The sequence below is a fragment of the Phaseolus vulgaris genome, chromosome 3, assembly GCF_051622355.1.
Source record: "Phaseolus vulgaris cultivar YP4 chromosome 3, ASM5162235v1, whole genome shotgun sequence".
Taxonomy (NCBI): Eukaryota; Viridiplantae; Streptophyta; class Magnoliopsida; order Fabales; family Fabaceae; genus Phaseolus; species Phaseolus vulgaris.
This window is the reverse complement of record NC_143500.1, coordinates 24,868,426-24,890,670: the sequence shown is the minus strand read 5'-3', so window position 1 is coordinate 24,890,670 and position 22,245 is coordinate 24,868,426. Positions and strand designations below refer to the sequence as shown.

The following is a 22,245-nucleotide window of genomic DNA, read 5'->3' as shown; positions in this document are numbered from 1 at the left end:
GAGACTGTAAGGAGTCAAGCAGTAAGAACTAATAGGAGCTGATATCTTATTGAAGAAGTAGCTCATTATAAGGAAATGGTAATGGAATAGAAAAGAAACAAAAACTCACTTGTCTTATTTTTCTGTTATCACAATAACCCCATTCATACTCTAATATTCTGGTATAACAAAATATATTCATATTTGTTCTTGCATTCTACAAAAAAATATAATAATCCTATTCGTTTTTTCATTCCACTATATTATTTCTCATTCATAGTTCCATAATGTCACTACCTTAACATAGGTCCTAACTATTTAATTTTTCAAAAGTAATGCAGCGTGGAATCCGTAGCATTCTCAATCCTCCAACAGGGACACGATGATACAATCAAAATCACATACACAATTTCTCACTTCTTTAGATGTTTATCAAACCAATCTATCATGATTTTATGTGCCGCCTCTGCCTCATTCAAAGCTTTTGGATTTGTAGGGTCATACCTCAGAGCCCAACCATGTGAGGCGTTCGGAAATATTTTTACAAAACTTTCAACCTGCACAAAACAAAAAATCGGCACATTTGAGAAATTTTGTTCATTAATGATCATGAAAAAGAAACTACTTTGGCAAATACAACCGGAGGATATAACTAAATTGTTATTTAATTGTTCTGATTTGTCCAAAGCACAATTTTAATTTGTATGTAAAGTATTTCCTGAAGAAAAAAAGGTGTAAAATCTAACCAAGCTTGTATAACAGCAAAAAGATAACAATCACGGACAAGGAGGATAATGGTGATACCCTAGCAATTAATGGATGTTTACCATAATGGGAATATAAAAAAAAGAAGCTTAAAACCATTTATCAGACCTAAAATTAGTCTTTAGTAGTGGAATGAAAAACCTAAGTGGCAGCAACTATACAATGCAGTACACTGGAACTATTTCCAGCTTATGTACATGTTTATTCCTATGTGGTTGAGGATGAGAGAAAAGAGATGAAGTTGTGAAAAGTACGATTTAGAAGTTTCAGTGATTTTTTTTTAAACTCATGAAAGATTAAAGTGTTAAGATACCAAATATTTTAAACTACAAAATAGAAGCATTCTTAGTAAACTTTTGTGAGAATGATTGAGCATGAGGCATGGATGATATAAAAGTACTCCTATTTTTTTTCATTGAGTTAGGTGAATTTTTGTGATGAGCAAAAAGCAACAAGTTGTCTCAATGTTTTATAGAGGTTGAATATAATTAGGCCAACTTAGCAAGCTTTGGAGAAAATGCTTCAAAATTTTAGTGAGAAACAAGATACTATAACTATCCATTATCATGATAACTCAATCTTTGTTGTATAGTCTAGTTTATCATAAACAAATTACATAGTTATCAAGCATCATTTTATTCAAGAAGCAATTGAAGAAGAAGAGATAAAATTAGACTTTTTCAAGTTTAATAATCAAATTGTTGATATTTTCATAATGACTTTGTCCAGTGACAAATTAAAGAGAAAGTTTTTAGGAATTCAGAAAGAACACATTAGATGAAGAATATTGAGTCATTTGTACTCATAACTACTAGTATTGTTATTTATTTTAAACATATATGAATATACCACAGAAAGTAAGAAAATGATCATCAAAGTAGAGAGTTATTTAACCCTAAATTATCTTTTTAATTCTAAATTTTCTACACAATTTGTAGTAGCTGTTGTTTATCTTAATACTTAATTTTTTGAGTGTTAAAAACCAACCTATATCATTTGAAATACCTCCAAAAACATTTTTTTTAACTAGTTTCTTTAGAACACTCATTCCCATACCATATAAATATAGATAAGTAAGGTATATGCCCCTAAAATAGAAAAAAAAATGATAATTAACCAATTTTGATATATAAAAAATTTGTGATGTTAAATGTGAAATTGACATGGATAACTTCAACTTGTTTATACACAAAAAAAACATTTAATTAACTATGTATGTGTTGGTTACCAATTATGACAAAATTAATTACAGTAGTTAATTTCCATAAAATGACAGTACAGAACCAAAAAAAAATAAGATTCACCCAACCTCTGGTTTTGCATCTAGGACATGTTTAAATTCTTTTACAAGCTCTGGAGGAGAGAGTGAGTCATGCTCAGCTCCAAGTATAGCAATAGGAGTTTTGACACCTGAAAGATTGATAAATAGTTAACTAATTGAATACAAACACTAAAATATCATTATAGGTTTTGATAATTTTGTTACCCATCTCACATTCATTATAAATAAAAATTATATATTATGAATAGTCTAATAAGCAAACTTTCATGAAATAGATTTTAAATTCAACAATTTTTCGTCAAAAATAAATTTTAAATGATTCTTATATCCTATTAAAATATAAACTTTAAACAAAATTCAAATCTTATAAATCGCCACATCCAAGATCAATCATGGTGGCCTTCAAAGTGGGATGTGAAAATTCTTACATACCACGGACGTCATCCACAGTGATATATGATGGATGTAACAACACAGAAGCTTGAGTAAGTTGAGCTGTCCCAAGGCCGGTAACTGTCTTAGCTGAGAAAGAAAAAAACACATTACATTCTGAGCTTATACCAAAAGAGGGCAGATAAAGAAAACCAATTCAATGGAAGCCACTCACAACCCCAACAGAAACCAGCAGCTCCCATACTGGAAACACCTATACTTTTTAAGGCTTCAATAATAGGTTTTGCACTTTCAAAACCCTTTGCCTGCAAATTTAATATGCAATGCAAGCATCAAACAGAATGCATTTAATTTTAAAACAAGTGACAATTTTTATACACTAAATAATACTCTGTTTTTAAAATAATCAGGTTACAGAAGCCAAACATCTTAATCCTCTTCCAAAATCAGTTAAGAAAACTGAAATAAGGACACCAAGATTGAAATTTGAGGAAAGAAACGACATTTTTTCTTGCTAATTCAACAATATAAAGACAAGCAAGTATCATTAAAACCAACCGGTTCATGATCTTTTTTCCAAACATCATTTGGCCTTTTCAAATCCTTAGGATTAAAAGGGTCGTCATTTAGGAGGTCAGGAACCACAACATAATACCCAGAATCTCCAACCTTGTCAGCAATTTTCCTAACAATACATAACATGGTGTTACTTCTTAGGGGAACACATTACATTTAGCATCATAGAGAGTGAAAGAGAATTAGCAAAGAGAACAGTAAATTAACACCGAAAATTAACCATACCTTAAAAGGGGTGCTTTAAATCCTGCGAGACAAATTGAGTGTTAATTAAATGAAGGAATTTATGGCAATAGCAGTGCAAAGTGATAAGTGACAGCAAAATATCATGTTCTATTCTGATATTTTATTTATAAATAAAACATTACCATACAAGAATCCTCACAAGAATAACCAGTAACGGTGACCCAAGTCATAGGTTTCTTGATAATTTAAAATAAGTAAACAAAAGTTGAATGTTTTTAGAACTTAACAAAATAATATAAGCAAATAATAAAAATGGTTTCAAGGTGTTTCATTAACAGAAAGAACGAATACCATAAACATCAGAAACAAGAAGTATGGCAATGACGGAGAGACTGCAACCACTGACATAGCAATTAACACCTCCGATATTGGTAACATTGCCACCACCACTGGATCCATTCAGAACTGGATGGTTTGTAAAACATCCACCTCCTACCATTTTTTTTTCTCTCTCTCTTCTTTATGTTATGCTAACATTTCACTCCCATTTTGGTCTTACATAGCACACATTCTAGCATGAACCAGAATAGATCATGTGGTCTATAGTGAAGAAGGTTAAATGACCGATCAATTAGTTAGTTACAGTACTACGAAGAAGATTAAAATTAGATATATTGTACGGTTCAAATTGCTGAAGAGTAATCTGTTATAGCAGAAATTATAAATCAAATTTAAATTGTTTCTACCATTTTGTAATGCTAAATGGAATGAAATTCACGTCATGAAAAGAGTTAGTTGACATTGCTTTCAACTGCATGAAATTGGACATAACATGTGTTCATTCCAATCAAGTATAAATTTGGATCAATTATTAATGAAAGATGAGAAATTTTCTATAAAGTACATTTTAAAGCATAGTAATCTCTTACGGTAATCTTGTAATCTAGCTTAATTTCATTGTTTTCATACTCAAATATGAAGCATATAAATTCAAAAAATGATATATAAGGTATTTTTTTAGCTTTAAGTACTGAAATATATATAGAGATTTAAATAATGGATGTTGCTAATAGAGATTTAGTAGGTTGTTTTTCTTAAAAGTCTCTACAAGTGGTTAAATTAGTTAACCATAATTGTGAGTGAATAATTTTTTTTAATTATTTCTTTTGAGAGGAGTAAGTCGAAAGCATATGATTTTTCTGGTGAAGAATAGCTTTATTATTATTATGAGAGCTGTTTAGTTATTATGTTTTTTTATTAGCATAATAAAAAAAGAATTTACACACAATATTTTTACATGATAAACCCTCAATTGATAACTAAAAGAATAATATATTTTCACTATTTGGAAGAGAAATTAATTTCTTTCTAAACACAACGAGAGATGAATTATACACATTCTCTCTTATAATAGGAGATAACACCTCATTTTACAGAGTTGTAGACTTCGGATTTTTGTCATTGTTGGTGTTTGTGTGATAAAACAATTGTAAACTAAATTAATGTAATCGATATTTAACTTCATACACTTCCTAACTTGTAATACTATTTGTTTCTATCAATCTTTTGTATTAATGTAAGCAAAGCACTTGCATTAAAAAGAAAAAAATCAACCATAAACAATCCTCTTTACCCCATCTTTAAGCACGCAATAATCGATTGTCTTATTGAGTTTGTAAGTCAAAACAAATTTCCATTTAGAATTAAAAATATAAAATCATACCATTATCCATTTTTATGCCAAAAAACAACACAAACATTAAGTGCATAAGAAGAAAAATAATAAACATTAAGTATATATATAAGAAGAAGAACAACAACAAACATTAATTAAATAAAAACAAATGTAATTGCAGCACGAAATCATATTCAATTTATTAAACCCCAATAATAGAAAAAGTAATTACTCTTAGTAAGAGTTTTTTCTCCCAAGAAGTGTGTGTCCAAAAACATAAGAATTATTTTGAATGGCATGGAAAGTGAGTTTGGACCATGTTTATAATAAGCGCAGTGAAGATTCAACACCACAGCACGTCTTGGGAATTACCCAAGGCTATGTTGTGTAATAATTAAAACTCATAAAAAGTATCTTTATTAAAAAAAATAAAAATAAGCCGAATTAAAGTTAAAAAATATAATAGAAATAAAATAATTGTATCTAATGTTTCCAAAATTTATAGATAGATAGCACTTGTTAATTATGGAGAATTTTGTTTTATTTTTTTCTATAAATATTTAAGAATTTTTTTATCTAAATAATATAGTTAACAACTAGTTACGATAAATAGCATAGGATAAAAATTTGTCTATGTTAGGGTCATAGTTGAATATCGTATGTGAATGTCAAAGACAAATGGAAAAAGATACATCATTCGGTGATAGTTTTATTTATGCTTATATCACTTCCAAGTGACTATAAGATAAATATAAAAGTTGATTTTAGGTTATTCACACTAAATTCATCATTTAATTCGTACAAGAGTAATTTAGTTTACTTTGAATCAGAAATCTCTAAAACTCAACTTAATTTAATTATATTGTGATTTGAGATTCCTAATGATATGACAATAATATTATGTTATTTATTATTTTTTTAACCGCAAGAAATTATATAAAGGAAACAATAGGGTGACAACTCAGCTAATGAATAGCTAGCTATTCATAGCAGATAAAAAAATGTAAAAAAAAATAAAACTATATAAAAAGAAAATATATACTCATCTTTATGCGTATATCTATACCAACATATCAAACTAACTAAGATTTCTAGGTGTCTTACTATGAAATTCAGGCACTTCTTCTTAAATGACGTATCCGTGTCGACACTCGTAGAATACTTATGAGTGAAGTGTTCAATTAAAAAAAATACTTATTGAATTTTGAAAATATTTTAGCTCATTCTCAATTAGAGTATCATACACACAATACACACAACTATGGTGGGGAAGTGTTCTACCTTAACCGAAGTATTGTTGGCCTATTTACCTATTTTTAAGCTCGAGTATAACATGTATAAAAGTTTGGTTTGACCGGAAAACTTTCGTATATTACTTTAACTACTACAAACTAGTCAATAAACTTAACTACGCCAATAAAAAGAAGCCAGTATATTTTTTTTATTCTTTTTTTTCCTTAAATTGACTTTTGAGAATATTATTTTTTAAATGAAAATTATTCTACTTAAAAAAGATTAATCAAATTTAATTTTATAAATGTTAAACATTCAAAATCAAATTCTATCGTAGTTCATGATCCTTTATTACATATTAGTTTCTCCTTCTCGGATACAGCCACTTCAATGAATGTATAAATAGTTGAAATTTAAGTGCCTATGGAGTGAATTCAACAAAATCTATGCAGAGTACGAGTATGAGTGTATACACGTATTGAGCCTTAAGAGAGAACATAAAATCATGGCATAACAAACCAAAGGACGCGGAATCTATAAATACTTGCCTTTATGGATATGGATAAACTTATTACTAGGACAACTCCATCTTACACTGAGAGCATTGTACAGAAGAAATTTTAGCTTGAGTTCAATGAATCGTCTTTTAGTGGTACAAAAGAACCGAAAATTGGTTAAAAGAAATATCGGAGCGGTGGGTGAAGGGTCAAGAAGGAATAACAAAATCACAACTGTTTCACCATGAAGGAACTTTTACAACTGCAACCACCAACTGCACTGGGGTTTTCAGTCACCTGCGCATGAGACCAGAATCAGTAAATTGTCATCGGTTATATGCCTTAATGATGTTAATATGCAGCCTGACAACAAAAAACAAAGTAATGATAAGTGATAATCACATGCCCCTTCTCTCCCTAGCACATATTACTGCACTAACAGTTATGTAAGTTTTCATATCAACACTTTTCTACAGACATATAAGTTGATAGTTACACTTGGTGCAAATCATACCATACACACGCCCTTTTAGGGTGTGTTTGGGACAGTTGCAAAAACTATAATATTTCAATAACCAATTAGGTATTTATATGCATAACTGATTATTGTTACAATTCAAATAGTGTTAGAAGCTCCACATTAAATAGAATAAGTTACTTAAGGCTGATATCATCAAGGAAAAAAAGACTATCATCATATCATATGTTACTTAAGCCTTGGGAGTTAGGACCTAATAGACTAGTTTTTTGGGTTTAACTTTCCTTTAGTGCTTCAGTTCTTAACAATAAGTTTACTGAAAAGTGGATTTAACATAATTAATTTAGTTTGGATACAACAAAAAGTCAACTATATGAGAAAAAAAAAGTATGTGCGGAGCTGAAAGGGAAATAAGTTGTTGGAAAATAACAAGTTATAAATGTTTAGATTCATGAAAACAAGTTAATTTTTTAAAGAAACACTTGAATAAATTCCAGTTGATGTTCTAAACATTCAACTTATTTTATAAACAGCTTGTTTTTTTTTTTACACAAACAGCTGAAATCGAAGAAATATAAGTTATCCCAAACATGCTCTTGAAGTGCTGCTGTAAAACTTTCTCTTTAATTAACATGAAATCATGAAACGAAGAGGAGAAAATATGGTTGTGAAATCATTTAAGAGTGGACCCAAACAGTTTTATCACAGCTGGTTATTATTGCTGATTCTGCTTACACGGGTTAAGTAATATCACAAAGTATGGAATCATGCTTAGCAAAGAGAGACTTTCTTTCCTCCCTTTCTGACTCCACTAAACTTTCTGAGACTAAGTCCAAACAAGAGGCGATTTTATTTCAGAAAGCACGGCAGAGTTGGTTAAAGAAGGGAGATCTTAATACAAAGTTCTTTCATTCAGCGGTAAAATGGAGGAGAGCAAGGAACCAATTACATGGAGTTTTCGACAATAACAAATGGTGTGATAGTAAGGAGGAGGTAAAGGTTAAGGTTTGTAAGTTCTTTGAAGAAAGGTTCGCCAGGAACGATGCGTGTCAGGTCAGAATGGATAAGGTTAGTTTCAATACCATTTCGGAGGCGGACAATGATTGGTTAGTAAGAGATTTCTCTGAAGAAGAGGTTAGAGTTGCGATCTGGGGGTGTGATAGTTCAAAAAGTCCAGGCCCCGACGGGTTTAACTTTGGTTTTATAAAATATTGTTGGGACATTTTGAAGAAGGATGTGATGTCGGCAGTAAAAGATTTTGCTGGATTTGGATGTTGGCCAAAAGGATCTAATGCGTCGTTTCTTTGCTTGATACCAAAAGTTGAAAATCCTCAACAGCTGGGAGAGTTTAGACCTATTTCTCTAGTAGGCTGTTTGTACAAAATCATATCTAAGGCGCTTTCCTTGCGTTTAAAAAAGGTGATTGGAAAAATTATTGATATACGACAGTCGACTTTTATTGAAGGAAGAGGTCTGTTGGATAGTGTGCTTATTGCAAATGAGGTTATTGAGGATTACAAGAGAAAGGGAAAGTGGTGTATATTTTTTAAAGTTGACTATGAGAAGGCTTATGATTCTGTGAATTGGGATTTTTTATATTACATGCTAATTCGGTGGATAAAGGGATGCTTGGAGTCAGCTTCGGTGTCTGTCTTGGTTAACGGGAGTCCAACTAAAGAGTTCTTTCCTAGAAAGGGTCTTCGTCAGGGCGACCCGCTTGCCCCTTTTCTCTTTCTTATTGTGGCAGAAGGGTTAGCAGGAGTGACAAGGGTAGCAGAAGAGAAGAAGTTGATTGACAGTTTGGAGGTCGGAAAGGATAAAGTAAAGGTAAATATGTTACAATACGCGGATGACACCTTGTTCTTTTGTGAAGCAAATACCAAAAGCGTTTTTAATATCAAGGTGATTTTGCAGTGTTTCGAGCTCTCCTCTGGGTTAAGGGTTAACTTTGCGAAGAGTAGGATCGGAGGAACGGGGATGGACCAGGTCATACTTCAGCGTTTCGCAGCGATTCTTAACTGTGATACGATGGTTTCTCCTTTCATTTATTTGGGTTTGCCAGTTGGAGGAAGTCATAAGCGCGGTGCTTTTTGGAACGGAGTGATTGAGAAAGTGCAGGCCAGATTAAGCAGGTGGAAGGGAAGAATTTTGTCAATGGCTGGGAGGATTTGTCTGATAAGGTCTGTGCTTTCTGCTATTCCGTTATTCTTTATGTCGTTATTCAAATTGCCTTCTGGGGTGGAAAGGAAGTTGATCAAGATTCAAAGGGATTTTCTCTGGGGATGGGGGGCAAACGGAAGGAAGATTGCTTGGGCTTCCTGGAACTTGGTTTGTAAGCCTCGTGAGTTCGGGGGGCTTGGACTCATACATCCAAAGCAGTTCAACCTGGCTTTGTTGGGGAAGTGGATTTGGAGATTGGGTTCGGCTGAGGTAGGCCTTTGGAAGGAAGTCCTTTTCTCTAAGTACGGCGGTTGGAGAGGTTTGGGAGAGGAAGGTAAAGGTAGAAATTGCTCTCTTTGGTGGAAAGATCTGAAGGAAGTTTGGTCCTCAGAGGGTTGGGGGAGAAGTTTCGAAGACAATTTTGAGTGGAAAGTAGGCGATGGGAAGGATATCTTTTTCTGGAAGGATAGATGGTTGAAGGGGGAGGCGCTGAAGAGTGTATTTCCAAGACTTTTCTCCATCAGCTCTAACAAAGACTCAAATTTGCAGGAGGTGGGGTCTTGGACTAACGGAAGATGGGTTTGGCAGCTCAATTGGAGGAGGTCTTTTTTCGATTGGGAGAATCCGATGGCGGATCAGTTGAGCTAGCTCCTGCTTGGGGTTGAGGTTGTCCAGGTGAGGTTGATAAATGGATTTGGAAGGTTGGGGGTCTCCAATTTTTTTACAGTCAGTTCTGCGTATAACCTTATTAGGAAGGATAATGAGGTGGTTTCTTCGCCGGTTTTCTGTAAGTTATGGGGGTCCAAGGCAATTCCTTCAGCAGGGCTTTTGGCTTGGAGGGTGTTGGAAAACAAGCTTGCTACTAGGGTTAATCTTAGTAGAAGAGGGGTGCAGTTAGAAAGAGGGGTGCGTTTTTTGCGGGAAAGAGGAAGAGTCTGGTAGTCACTTGTTCTTTGGATGCAGTTTTGCTTGGCGAGTTTGGTGTCTATGCTACAGATGGCTTGGGATTCTGTTTGTGTCTCACATTGAGCCGAAGCTGAACTTTGATCAGTTTAGGCTGAGCTTTTCTTCTGAGACGGGTCTGGTAGTTTGGAACACAATTTGGGTAGGGGTGGTTAGTGAAATTTGGAGCCACAGGAATCGCTTACTTTTCAAAGGAGGAGTGGCGGATGTATCTGAAGTTTTTGCATTGGTACAAGTAAAGGTGTGGTCCTGGGTGTCTACAAATTCCCGGTTAGTTTCCTTCTCCTATTCTGATTGGTGTTTGGAACCAATGGAGTGTATGAGGTTAGTTTACTAAAGTTTTTTTAGTTTATATATGGATAGGGATTGTTTTGTTGGTTTTGGTGGTATGCAACTGGATTTGGTGGGGTGTAATGTGTATAAGGGTTGAACCACCCCTGAAGTGGTTCTAATTTATTTATTTGTTATTGCCGATCAAAAAATAAATAAAAAAATGGAATCATGCTTCTTAAATGTTCTACTGTCAAAAGGCAGAGAAAGAAAAATTAAAGGTATTACGTGGTTGATTACAAATCAATTCAAATATATTTAGATTTAGAGCATTTGCAACAGGTTCAACTGGGAAAAAATTCTGAATAATTTCAGATAAATTCCTAAATTTTTTTGCACTTCGAAAATCCAAAGAATTCATAAGATGGATCAGGAGTGTCCTCCTCAGAAATCAGAACTATAGCATAGTAGTGAAATCAGCAACACGCAAATCCCAAACTCAGTATAGGGCGTGCTTGGATTAGCCTATTTTTTATGAGATTTTTCTTCCTTTTCTTTTTTGAAACTTTTTATGAGAGCTTTTGAAAAGAAAAAGGGACACATTTCTTAGAAGCAATCAATTCACAAACGTGCACACAAAACATTCTTCCCTAGTTGTAACCATAAAAATAAAGTTCCGTGTCACAATAATGGTGAACTGCTAATATGAAGACAACAGTTTATGCTCACTCACAAGTATATTTGACTTACCACGAAAGCTGAACGGATTAGCTCCTCGACATAATCAACAGTTGCCCCTTTTACAAATTCGTATGATATGTTGTCAATGACCAATTTAGTTCCTTCTCTCTCAAAAACTCTACAATGTAGTGATAAAAGTTGTCAGAACAAGGGCTTGCCATATGTTACTGAAATTTAAATAGGAAAAGGCAATACCTATCATCTGTGTTGATTCTGTCATCAAGATTAAAAACATACTGGAATCCAGAACATCCACCAGTTTCCACACTCAAACGAAGCATTTTTGCAGTAGTCGATGATTCACTCGCTTCCAGTTCCTTCATTTTCTGTTACGTAACACGTTATAGAAATGTGTCAATAATAAGTATTGATTGCATGTAGTAATATATATAGCTCCTGTGACTTATACATAATGAAATCAAAGGAGTCTAAGAATCAAACTAAAATTTAAACCAAAATATAGGGTCATCACAATCGACCAGTGACACAAGATAATAGATTCTGAAATGCATTTATTGGTTAATTCACATAGACAAAACCATGCAGCCATCCCTCTAGTTGGAGAGACAGAAATGCCTTAGTTTCTTTCATTTCAATGAAAACAGAAGTTTTCCATGTGGGTCAGTCATACTTAGAACACTAAACCTTCCCCCATATGTACAAACAGACTGATGGAATTAATGAGACAAGATTGGCACTGAACGAAAGTGTATAGAGCATGCAAAGCTAGATGAATGACATCAAGGATTTTAACGTGAAAATGCTTTCCTACTGAAAGGAAAAACCAGGGATCTAGCCTTGGTTAAATATCTGTACAATCAAAAGTAGGATAAAAAAGTTTCTCTCTTTTAATACAAGAGGGTCTCCCAATCATCTCACCCAGAATAAGGATGGATAGAGTACTATGCTTCCTCTTTTTCACAATACCTATTGCCAGATATATCACTCCTTCTCTCTCCTTTCGAACTATACATATCTTCTTAAACAACTCTCTCAAGAATAACAAGTATATCTCTTTCTTTGTAACGAGGCTTTCCATTTGCGTGCCAATCAATCTTTGGACTTTTCATGAATAAGGAGTGAGTGGCTCACAACATATTAAGAAACGAGTTTAAGCCTAATTCATCCTCACAAAACCGACTTATAAAGTGAGGATTGCATGAGACTAGATATTCATGGATAGTCGAATAACGGCCGAATTGTGGATCACATTATAGGCCCATAAATTAATAACTCTTAAGATTATACCATATTAAGATGTGAGTTTAAGTCTAACTTATCCTCACAAAACCAGCTTATAAGATGAGGATTACCCTCATTTATATACTGTAAATTGATTTTATCTCCAGCTGATATTGGATCTCCAATACAACACGTATTTCTAGGCAACAAATAATCACTAGCAAAACTTGTTTCAAACCTGCTTACTTACACTTTTTTTTTATTTGGATAAAAAATTAGGTGTACTGAGTTGTGAGAGGTCACTCGGACCAGGATATAACCCAAGGCTAAAAAAGACCAACCATGGTACTTACAGATCATCCACTAACAAAGTACTCATGCTGGCAGTAGGATTCGAATCCACATTCTTGTGAGAAATGAATCTTACGGACAATCCTTTCTTGGCTATCTGCTTACTTATAGTTATAATCACTGTTGTTTTTGCCACTAATTATGAGGAAATTCCAACACAAACATCATATTCTCACTTTCCACCATAGTTTCTAATAATGAAGTTGGTAGAATCGAATTCATTAAGGATGACCCTAAAATGCTGTAAGCAGTTTAGCATAACCTGCACCTTCGAAACAATAGTCACCTGACATAAATTATGTATTCCAACGACGTGTGCCAAACATCGAAGAATACGCTGAACAAAGTATGTGTTTTTTCCGCACACAAGAACGGGAGACATGAAATTCACTATAGTGGTTGTTGAACCCCCAATTTTCATTTGCCAAATACAAATCAAGGTACAAATCACGTACGCAAAACAATAGCTATATGACACGAAAAATAAAACAGATTTCCTTATATTAAGCAGTGACCGTCAATTTACAAGATCAGATTTGGTTTCCTTCCTGGGTTTCGGCGGGCATAGAAACAAACATAGATGGATAAGAAAATGATAAAATAATGAAAACTTAAAAAAATGGTAAACATACTCGAACGCAGTTGTGGGTGATGTGAACGGGCTCAGCGGAAGGAGAAGAGGGAGTGGCATGATGAAGAGTAGCGGGAGAAGCAGAAGAAGAAGAAGAAGAAGAAAGACGCAGGAGGTTTTGGTTGTGTCGGAATCGTGATGCCAAGTGCAGAGAAAGGCTTCGAATCATTGGTCCTTGTTCTGTTTTCTCCCAAATGAAAGGGTTCAAATTCATATGCTCAAATATAAATCTAAAACAATATAATAAATAACATCAAATTTTGTAAGAACAAAAATTATTTCAATAAATTTATAAAAAGATATTATAATTTTTTATACTAGAATAAAATATGATGAAAAAAATAAAATGTTACGTTATTACTTTTAAAATCAAGTTAATCTTATTGGTTCTTAATCTAAAAATATGAATTCCTTATAGAGTCTTCGTTGACACGTAAGTTTAAGTAAACTTGATTTTTATTTAAAATAAATATTTTTAAATCTTTAAGATAATATAAATTTATTAAATTTTAATTTTTTTTCCTTGAACAAAGTATTTTTTTTAATTAACACTAAATACAAAAAAGTTATTTAAATATTAAACAATGATTAATAATTAAATATCACTTTTTTAGCTAAGTTGATGCTCTTTTTGAGTCAAAATTTATTTAGATTTTTTTAATTGATATTGCCGAAGGTTTTTCAATTGACTATCAAATGAGGTTATTTTTTATTAATGTTGATCAAAATTTTAAGATTATTTTGATAGTGATTATTTTACGTTGATTGTTGAAATTTTTTTGTGTTGATCTTTCTATTATTAATTAGCAAGAGAATCATAGTTAAGTTTGGTTAAAAAAAATCCAGACAACATTAGAAAAGAATTCTTAACAAAAATATAACAATAATAAACATCAGTGGAAAAAAAATTAGTTCAATGGAAATAATCTCCCCCAGCAAGAAAACTCTAATTAGTACGGATAACAATAAATAATAATGATCTACAATAATAATAAAATTAATCGTAATATTTTAAATAAATAATCTTTTATCAACACAACAAGCAAGTCAGCTCTACCGTTGGATCGAGAACAAGGGCTACATCTTTGGGCTCAGGTATGTCCATATTATCTCTCGTTCATGCATTAGTATAATCTTTCGCATATAAGGCCTGGTAGGTCTAAAAGTGTGTTAAATGAGCCTAGGGGTGCATATAATGCATTTGGGTCTAATATAAGTAAAACGTACTCTGTCAACTTAAGCCCAAGTGCGCTAGGGTTTGATAGAACATCGGCATACAAGATACGTAATAGCATATGCATGGTACAGTAACACGTAAAAGCATGTAAATGTGCTTTAAAACATATTTGATCTTGGAGAACAATACCCAAGTGGGTATCCAGGTAGTTATTTTGTTAAGATTTGATACACTCCTAGGAGATAAGATTTTGCGCAATTGTGTTGTTAAGATTACACACATTGAAGCGGGATCTTCTCCCATTGAATATGTCCTTACTCGAGATAAGATTCTTGTAACAGAAGTTGTTATCATAAGAGGTAACCTAGCGACACTCTATGAAAGGGACTCAAGATCCCTGGTTACGGCACACTGTTTCTAACGCTTGGCTAACACTTTAATAAGCATTAAATTATATACTTCTTGTTTATTATAGTCCTGTACTGACTTGACCATCAGAGTGCGACCGGCTGTTAGGGCGCCCTCTGTCTTGATAGGAACAACATCCAGACATTAAGGAAAGCACGAGTTCCACCACAAGGCAGACGGAGTCTGAGATCGCCTGCAGAAGTCTACCGGCGACCAAGTCAACCGGCAAGAACATTTGGTGCCCACCGTGGGGCTCGATAAAACTAGGTCCCATCCACATTTGTGATTGAAGCTACTGAGCAGCATGAAGACAACTAGACAAGGTCCCATAGGATTAAAAGGAGGTGACAACCTCATTATACAACAACTCATGCAGAACTCAACCGCTCTCAAAGAGTCGGTGGCGGCGTTTAGGGCCGAACAGGCTCACAGGGAAGAACATATCAGGATCGAGTTGGACGCTTTGTGTGTCACTAATGCTAAGTTACGCAAAACCAACAAGGAGTTGCGTAAGGATTTACAACGTTTGGAAGAACGCTTCATGGGATAGCAGATCCAGCCTGCCCAAGCTAGGGCTCATCCAATGCCCTTCTCGTAGGCAATCATGGAGGTCATGGTCCCAACGAACTTCGTGACTCCTAAAATTACGTTCACAGGTACAGAAGATCCAGAGGCTCATCTCACGACTTTCCATGCCCAGATGATGATTTCGGGAGGCAGGGACGCTATGCACTGTAAGTTACTCATGGGAATATTTACGTGTACGACGTTGCGCTAGTTCATTGGCCTCCCAGATGGCCACATAACTTCGTTCGACCAATTCTCTACGTTGTTCAGGGAACAATTTATCGTCAACCAGGCTCCACCCCCTGTTCCTATTCTCGTCGGTTGACTCAGCTGCCGTTGACTTCAAAGGTAGATTGTGGCTCCTCCTATCTTCTGGTGGTTTCCGCTCTCTCTCTGGGTAGCTGAGAGTGACTCTATTGAAATAGAGGGGGGAGGCTAAGGCTCGTTGCCGCTTGCGCTTCTTCGTATACGTTAAACCCCTCAAACCCCTACGCTCCTCACTGTTTCATTACTTCTCTTAACATTTCTCAAGCATTTCCTTCTCTCAAACGCTCTCTCTTCTTCCTCAACCACTTCAACCCTTCAAAACCTAATCGCTCAAAGGTATGTTTTTTACTTTATGATTACCTATGTTTTACTATTCCGATGCTCATAATCTGCCTTAACTGTTATGGGACTGTTTATGTTTTCTCCACTTTACATTTTCGAATCTCTCTGTTTTTCGAATTTCTGAAGCGCGCTAGCTCCTTTCTCTAAACTCTGCCATTCTCTTCCTTTTTCCATTTCCTTCTTTAGCTTTTCTTATCGAGATGGCTCAAACAAAAACTACTCTAAACCCACCTCCTTCCATCAACTACAAATCTTTGTAATGTTGGCCTCTGACAGCCTTTTAGCCGAGACCTCCAAAATCACCTCCTTTAAGGATATAGAGGCATATAAGGAGGGCAAGTCCAACGAGAAATTTTGCATTTTCGGGAAGGAGCACGACAGGTTTGTGAAGGTTCTGCTCTGTAGGGAAGGCGAACCGGTGTGTATCGATGAGTCTGCGAACCCAGAGGACCCCTTCTTCTTCATGTACTCCATGGTCTTCAAAAGGCTCAAACTTCGTCTACCACTTACTGGGTTTGAGCGTGCCCTTCTAACCGAGGTCAACGTGGCCCCTGCCTTGCTACATCCCAATAGCTGGGCATTCGTCAGGGCCTTTGCCATTCTCTGCAACCACTTTGGCCATACGCCATCGGTGGACGTTTTCCTGTACTTCTTCGAGGCCAAGAGTCCAGGGAAGAAGCTGTGGATGAGCTTCAATGAGGTCGCTGGAAGAGTTTTGTTGTCCCTGTTCCAGCAATTGTACAAGGGCTTCAAAGGGAAGTTCTTCAAGATTCGGTGTAGTAAATTTGACCCCACCCTACTGGACAAGTTCCCACTCTACTGGGTGAAAGAACATGAGCTCAAGAAGCCTAGGGGCCTTGAGGACTTGACCTCGCACGACCGAGAAGTGTGCGAGTTCTTCTCTAAACTGGGGGTGGTGTTTAGCACCGCTGAATTGATCAAGCTCGAGTACAACCCCGGGTCCCTTAAGGGCTGTATCGGTATTCCCCCGTCCCCCTGCCTTTGTTTACGCGTTTCTTTACTTGTGTGTCTTGTTGGTTCTTATGTGTTATTGTCTTCTTATGCAGAGATGGTGCACAATGCTGAGAAGAGGAGGCAGTTTGTTGTTGTAGCTCTTCAACTCAGGGCTGCTCCTGGCCCCTCTGTCGCCGATGCTTCAGCCCCTGCCACTTCTACCCCAGGCCCTTCTGCCCCAGCCCCCGTAGACCTCAGGCCTCGTCTTCAAGAGGAAGAGGAAAGCCGATGTTGCGGTTCCTGCGAACTCAGCTTCAGATGATCGCGCCTCATCCTTCAGGGAGCACCCTCCTAGTGCCTCTTCCCTCGTGACCTTGTGGTACAAGAAGGTGGGGGGGAGAGTGCCTATGGGGGCGATCGCGAGGCGCCCCTTGCTGATCTGCCTGCCTTCCTCCAACGGCCCTACAGTCTTTCTAAGATCAAGAAAGGATGGAGATCATGGAGGAGGACCCCCTACAAGAGCACGCATCAAAGTGCCTTCGAGAAGTCTTAGGAAGCCATAGGGGCTCATGCCAAGGCCTTGGATCTTCGAACTGAGGTGATTGGCTTGAAGGAGGAAGTGGCCCAGTCAAAGGAGAAATCTGGCAAACTTGAGGAAGAATTCAAGGAGAAATCATTGCAACTAGAGGAGCAGCTCGTCAAACTGAAGGAGGAGTTAGCTCGTAAGGATGAGCTTTTCTAGCAGGCCAAGAATGAGCTTACCTAGGATGCCGCCGAGGCCTACGCCGTTGGGTTCGAAGACGCCATGGCCCAGCTTGCCTGTGTGCATCTTGGGGTGGACCTCTCCCAAATTGGACTGGCGAAAGGGGTCGCGGATGGGCAGCTGGTGGATGCTGACTCATGATGATTTCTCTTGTAATTATTTGGCAGTCTAATGAAACTTTGTAAATATATATATATATATATATATTTCTATTTATAAAATTTGTTTTCCCTTGAACTGTTCCTTTGTGTTGTCATCTGCTTGTGTTGAATTAGTCTAACAACGCTTTAGGACCTTTCTAACTTAGATAACACACTTCTTTACCACTCGCTTGACCGTAACCTTTCTTCGACGTATTAGGGTAGAGGTGGTGCTTGCTTGAACTGTTACTTCGCCCTATCCTTTGTCAAGCAAAGATAAGGGTGATGCTGCTCTCGACCTTGGCGTATATGGGCAAGGGAGATCTTTAACTAGGAACCACACTGTTCTCGACCCTGTCTTACAAGACAAGGGAGAGGTTCACTTAGCTGGTCTCGACCTTTCCACATAGGGGTAAGGGAGATATATAACTGGGAACCGTATTGACCTTGCCTTACGAGACAAGGAAAAGGTTCCCCTTTATTGACCTCGTCCTAGTCGTATAGAGGCAAGGGAGGATTTTAACTACTAACTGTTCTGTTCTCGACCTTGGCGTTCCCACGCAAGAGGGAGGTTTACTGAGAATCATACTATTCCCAGTCTTGGTGTTTCTAACCCAAGGGGGATGTTTACTTTACTGACATCATCCTTGCCTCATTGAGGCAAAGGAGGATTTTATCTAGGAACCATGTTGTCATGACCTTGACGTTCCACGCAAGAGGGAGGCTCACTAAGAACCATACTATTCCCAATCTTAGTGTTTCTAACCCAAGGGAGAGGTTCACTTACTGACCTCGCCTTTGCCGCATAAAGGCAAGGGAGGATTTTAACTGGGAACCATACTGTTGACCTTTGCGTTCCCACGCAAGAGGGAGGCTCACTAAGAACCGTACTATTCCCAATCTTGGTGTTTCTAAGCCAAGGGAGAGAGGTTCACTTACTTCACTGTACAACAAATTTGTAAAGATATATCTTATAATTGAAACTTTATTGGGTGACCTCGTTAAAAAACCCTGATAAGGAAAAAAGAGTGACCTCGTTAACAATCCAGGTTCACCTTTCTTTCTTCGTTGGATTCTTCAGCCACGAAGTTTTGAAAACGTGGTGAGCTTCTCCTGGATTTCTACAGGAATCATCGCGTCCGAACCATACACCAAGCTAAAGGGTGTCTCTTTGGTAGTGGACTGGGAGTGGTGTGGTAAGCCCACACAATTCCAGGAACCTCATATGCCCAGGTCCCTTTGGCTTTTTCCAGCCTTCTCTGTAGACCTCTTAGCAGAACTCGGTTGGCAGATTCGACCTGCCCGTTTGTCTGGGGGTGTTCGACTGATGCAAACATCTACTTTATTCCAAGCTCTGTGCATAGCTTGCCCAACTGTTGGCTTACAAACTGGGTGTCATTATCGGACACCAGACGTTTTGGGACTCCAGAATAAGCACATTTGGACCTTGTAGATTGTGATTTACGCTACTGGCTCAACCTCTATCCACTTTGTGAAGTACTAAATGGCAACCACGAGGTACTTCATCTGTCGAACTGCTAGAGCGAATGGCCCCAGAATGTCGATCCCCCAAGTATGAAACGACCATGGGCTATGAATCGATCTCAGCTCTTTTGGGGGCGCCTTGTGCCAGTCTACATGTTGCTGACACTGTTTGCACCGTTGTGCATACCTCGTGCAGTCTTCCCTCATGGTTGGCCAGTAGTATCCTGCGCGAACGACCTTCGATGAGAGAGCTCGACCACCGATGACTCCCGCATATCCCTTCATGAAGTTTTTCCATAATGCGCGTGCACTGGTCACCACTTACACATATTAGGGTAGGGTGAGTATACCTGTGTCTGAACAAATCCTCGTCGATCAGGGTGTATTTGCTCAAATTTTTCTTGACTACTCTGGCCTCTGTGGGTTCCAGTGGGAGTACGCCATCAACCAAGTAGCGCTGGTAGGGTGTCATCCAGTTTTCGCCTTCTTCAACCAGGCAAACACACAACGACTCTTCCCTAGATAACGCGTATGTGCTTATTCTGGGCATTTTTATCGTTTCTTGAGTCAAGGACCGGTGACTCCTCTTAGTGCCTTCTGAAATGCTTATTTGCTGGACTTCTTGCTGGACTTCTGTTGTGCTGCCTGTGGGGGTTCGAGGTGTCCTTAGGGTCTCTTGTATGACTGTCCTCTGTCTGCCCCCCTTGCCTGAACTGGCGAGCTTTGCTAGCAAGTCAGCTCGACAATTCTGTTCCCGGGGGACATGTACTAATTTGAACACTGCAAAAGTCTCCTTGAGAATCTGGACATACTGTAGGTATGCGACCATCCGTGGGTCCTTGGCCTGCTATTCTCTGGTAACCTGCCCCGTTACTAACAAGGAGGCACTTTTTGCCAGCAAACTCTTTGCACCCATCTCTTTGGCTAGCAACATTCCATCAATTAGGGCCTCATACTCTGCCTGGTTGTTACTGGCCTTGAAAGAAAACCACAGGGACTGCTCGATCAACAACCCATTTGGTCCTTCCAGGATGACACCAACCCCACTACACTGCTGGTTGGAGGACCCATCTACAGAAATGACCCATCTGAAACCTGCTTCTTCTTGGTGCGTGGCTGCCGATGAGAGCTCTACTACGAAGTCAACATAAACTTGGCCTTTGATAGGTCCTTGTGGTTAATATTGCACATTGAACTCTAACAGCTCTACCGCCCAACGCACCATTCGTCCTGTAACATAGAGTTTTTGTAAGACCTTGCGAATGGGTAGATCTGTCATCACGATTACAGTGAAGCTTTGGAAGTAGTGGCGAAGTCTTCGCGCTGAAAATATCACCGCCAGGGTTGCCTTTTCTATGGCCTGGTATCTCACCTCAGGCCCTTGCAAAACTTTGCTCACAAAATATATTGGTTTCTGCACCTGGTCCTGCTCCTGAACTAGGACCAAATTGATCGCCCGATCTGTGACTGCGAAGTACAAGCGAAGCGGGGTGCCGAGCTGTGGCTTGCACAATACCGGTGGGCTGTGTTAGAATGTATGGCTTTAAACTAGAGGGGGGGGTGAATGGTTTAAAGAAGGTTTTCGCAAACTTTTTAGTCTAGAATGAAATTCCTTTAAGCTCAGTCAACACTCAAAACAATTTTCTGTTATGGTTTGAAAACAAACAATCGGTTGAATGTGCGAATCAATCGGTTGTTTTGGTTTGACAGCAAGTCAACCATCAAAAACAGTTTTCAACCTTTCTCAAAACACCTAAGTATAAAACAATCGGTTGTTTCGACAAAACAACAGGTTGTTTTTCACTTAGATGAAAAACACTTTCAATTCAAAAGGTTTGAGAATACTTAAGCTTTGGATTCAATCAAGAGTGGATTTACATAGATAATATACCCCAGATCCTATTCTAAAACCCCTCAGCAACAACAAGCACATCCAGCCTTCCATCAAACTCAAAGGATTTGGATTCTTCAAAGCTTGAACACACTTGATTCAACAATCTCCCCCTATTTGATGAAGACAAATCCCTGGTTGCTTGTGTTGGATTTGATTGAATCTGAAGCAGTTCCTGCAAAAACAACATATATACAATCCAGTTTTTTCTACAACAGTAGGTTAGTTTTTCACATTTTGAAAACAATGTTCCAGACAAACAATCGGTTGTTTCTATCAGCAGAAGCAAAAACAGTTATAATATCAGAGATTTCAGCAGTTTTAAAACTCTTTTTCCAGAGAAAGACACACACACACAAGAACCAATCAATTCTCCCCCTATTTGTCTTCACAAATAGACTATAACAGTTATAAGACAAATTTAGGAAAGATTTTGAAGGTCAAGGATACCTAACTCATTTCGCAAAAAGAAGAACCTTTCTTTTGGTAGAGGTTTTGTGAAGATATCAGCTAGTTGCAGTTTTGTCTCAATAAACTTCACTTCACAGTCCCCATTGCTCACATGATCCCTGATGAAATGATGGCGAATCTCAATATGCTTAGTTCTTGAGTGCTGAATCTGATTTTTGGTAAGATTTATAACACTTGTGTTGTCACACATCAAAGGGACCTTGCTGATTTGCAATCCAAAGTCTGCAAGTTGCTGTTTGAGCCAGAGGATTTGTGTACAACAGCTTCCAACAACAATGTACTCAGCCTCTGCAGTAGAGAGAACCACACAAGCTTGCTTCTTGCTATGCCATGAGATGAGGCTTGAACCAAGAAGATGGCAAGTGCCACTTTTGCTTTTCCTGTCCAGCTTGCATCCTGAAAAATCAGAGTCTGAATA

The 22,245-nt window shown here is 37.4% G+C and overlaps 2 protein-coding genes across 3 annotated transcripts; both read right to left on the bottom strand.

Moving 5' to 3' along the window:
- Nucleotides 1-158: 158 nt before the first annotated feature.
- Nucleotides 159-3,685, bottom strand: LOC137806783 (endo-1,3;1,4-beta-D-glucanase). Its single transcript, XM_068607064.2, has 7 exons — nt 3,533-3,685; nt 3,221-3,242; nt 2,978-3,104; nt 2,634-2,724; nt 2,459-2,548; nt 2,054-2,154; nt 159-536 (listed from the first exon to the last, which is right to left on the bottom strand). Exons 1-7 carry the CDS (start codon nt 3,678-3,680, stop codon nt 393-395), a joined length of 723 nt encoding a protein of 240 aa, XP_068463165.1. The 5' UTR covers nt 3,681-3,685; the 3' UTR covers nt 159-392.
- Nucleotides 3,686-6,624: 2,939 nt separating this feature from the next.
- On the bottom strand, nt 6,625-13,624 carry LOC137806784 (Iron-sulfur cluster biosynthesis family protein). 2 transcript variants are annotated; one of them, XM_068607065.2, is made up of 4 exons: nt 13,364-13,624; nt 11,394-11,524; nt 11,208-11,316; nt 6,625-6,883 (listed from the first exon to the last, which is right to left on the bottom strand). In XM_068607065.2, exons 1-4 carry the CDS (start codon nt 13,574-13,576, stop codon nt 6,815-6,817), a joined length of 522 nt encoding a protein of 173 aa, XP_068463166.1. In that variant the 5' UTR covers nt 13,577-13,624; the 3' UTR covers nt 6,625-6,814. The 2 variants fall into 2 exon arrangements, with proteins under 2 accessions (XP_068463166.1, XP_068463167.1); XM_068607066.2 differs by having other exon boundaries at nt 6,625-6,949; nt 13,364-13,589.
- Between the last annotated feature and the right edge of the window lie 8,621 nt (nt 13,625-22,245).

Bases quoted from the DNA above. Each gene is read 5' to 3' on its own strand.
- LOC137806784 (XM_068607065.2), bottom strand. From the start codon at position 13,576: ATGAATTTGAACCCTTTCATTTGGGAGAAAACAGAACAAGGACCAATG. The intron at 11,525-13,363 runs GTATGTTTACCA...GTTACGTAACAG, and splicing joins TCACCCACAACTGCGTTCGA to AAAATGAAGGAACTGGAAGC. The intron at 11,317-11,393 runs GTATTGCCTTTT...ACTACATTGTAG, and splicing joins AGAATCAACACAGATGATAG to AGTTTTTGAGAGAGAAGGAA.
- LOC137806783 (XM_068607064.2), bottom strand. From the start codon at position 3,680: ATGGTAGGAGGTGGATGTTTTACAAACCATCCAGTTCTGAATGGATCC. The intron at 3,243-3,532 runs GTATTCGTTCTT...TTTGTCTCGCAG, and splicing joins TCTTGTTTCTGATGTTTATG to GATTTAAAGCACCCCTTTTA. The intron at 2,725-2,977 runs GTTGGTTTTAAT...TTAAATTTGCAG, and splicing joins GGAAAAAAGATCATGAACCG to GCAAAGGGTTTTGAAAGTGC.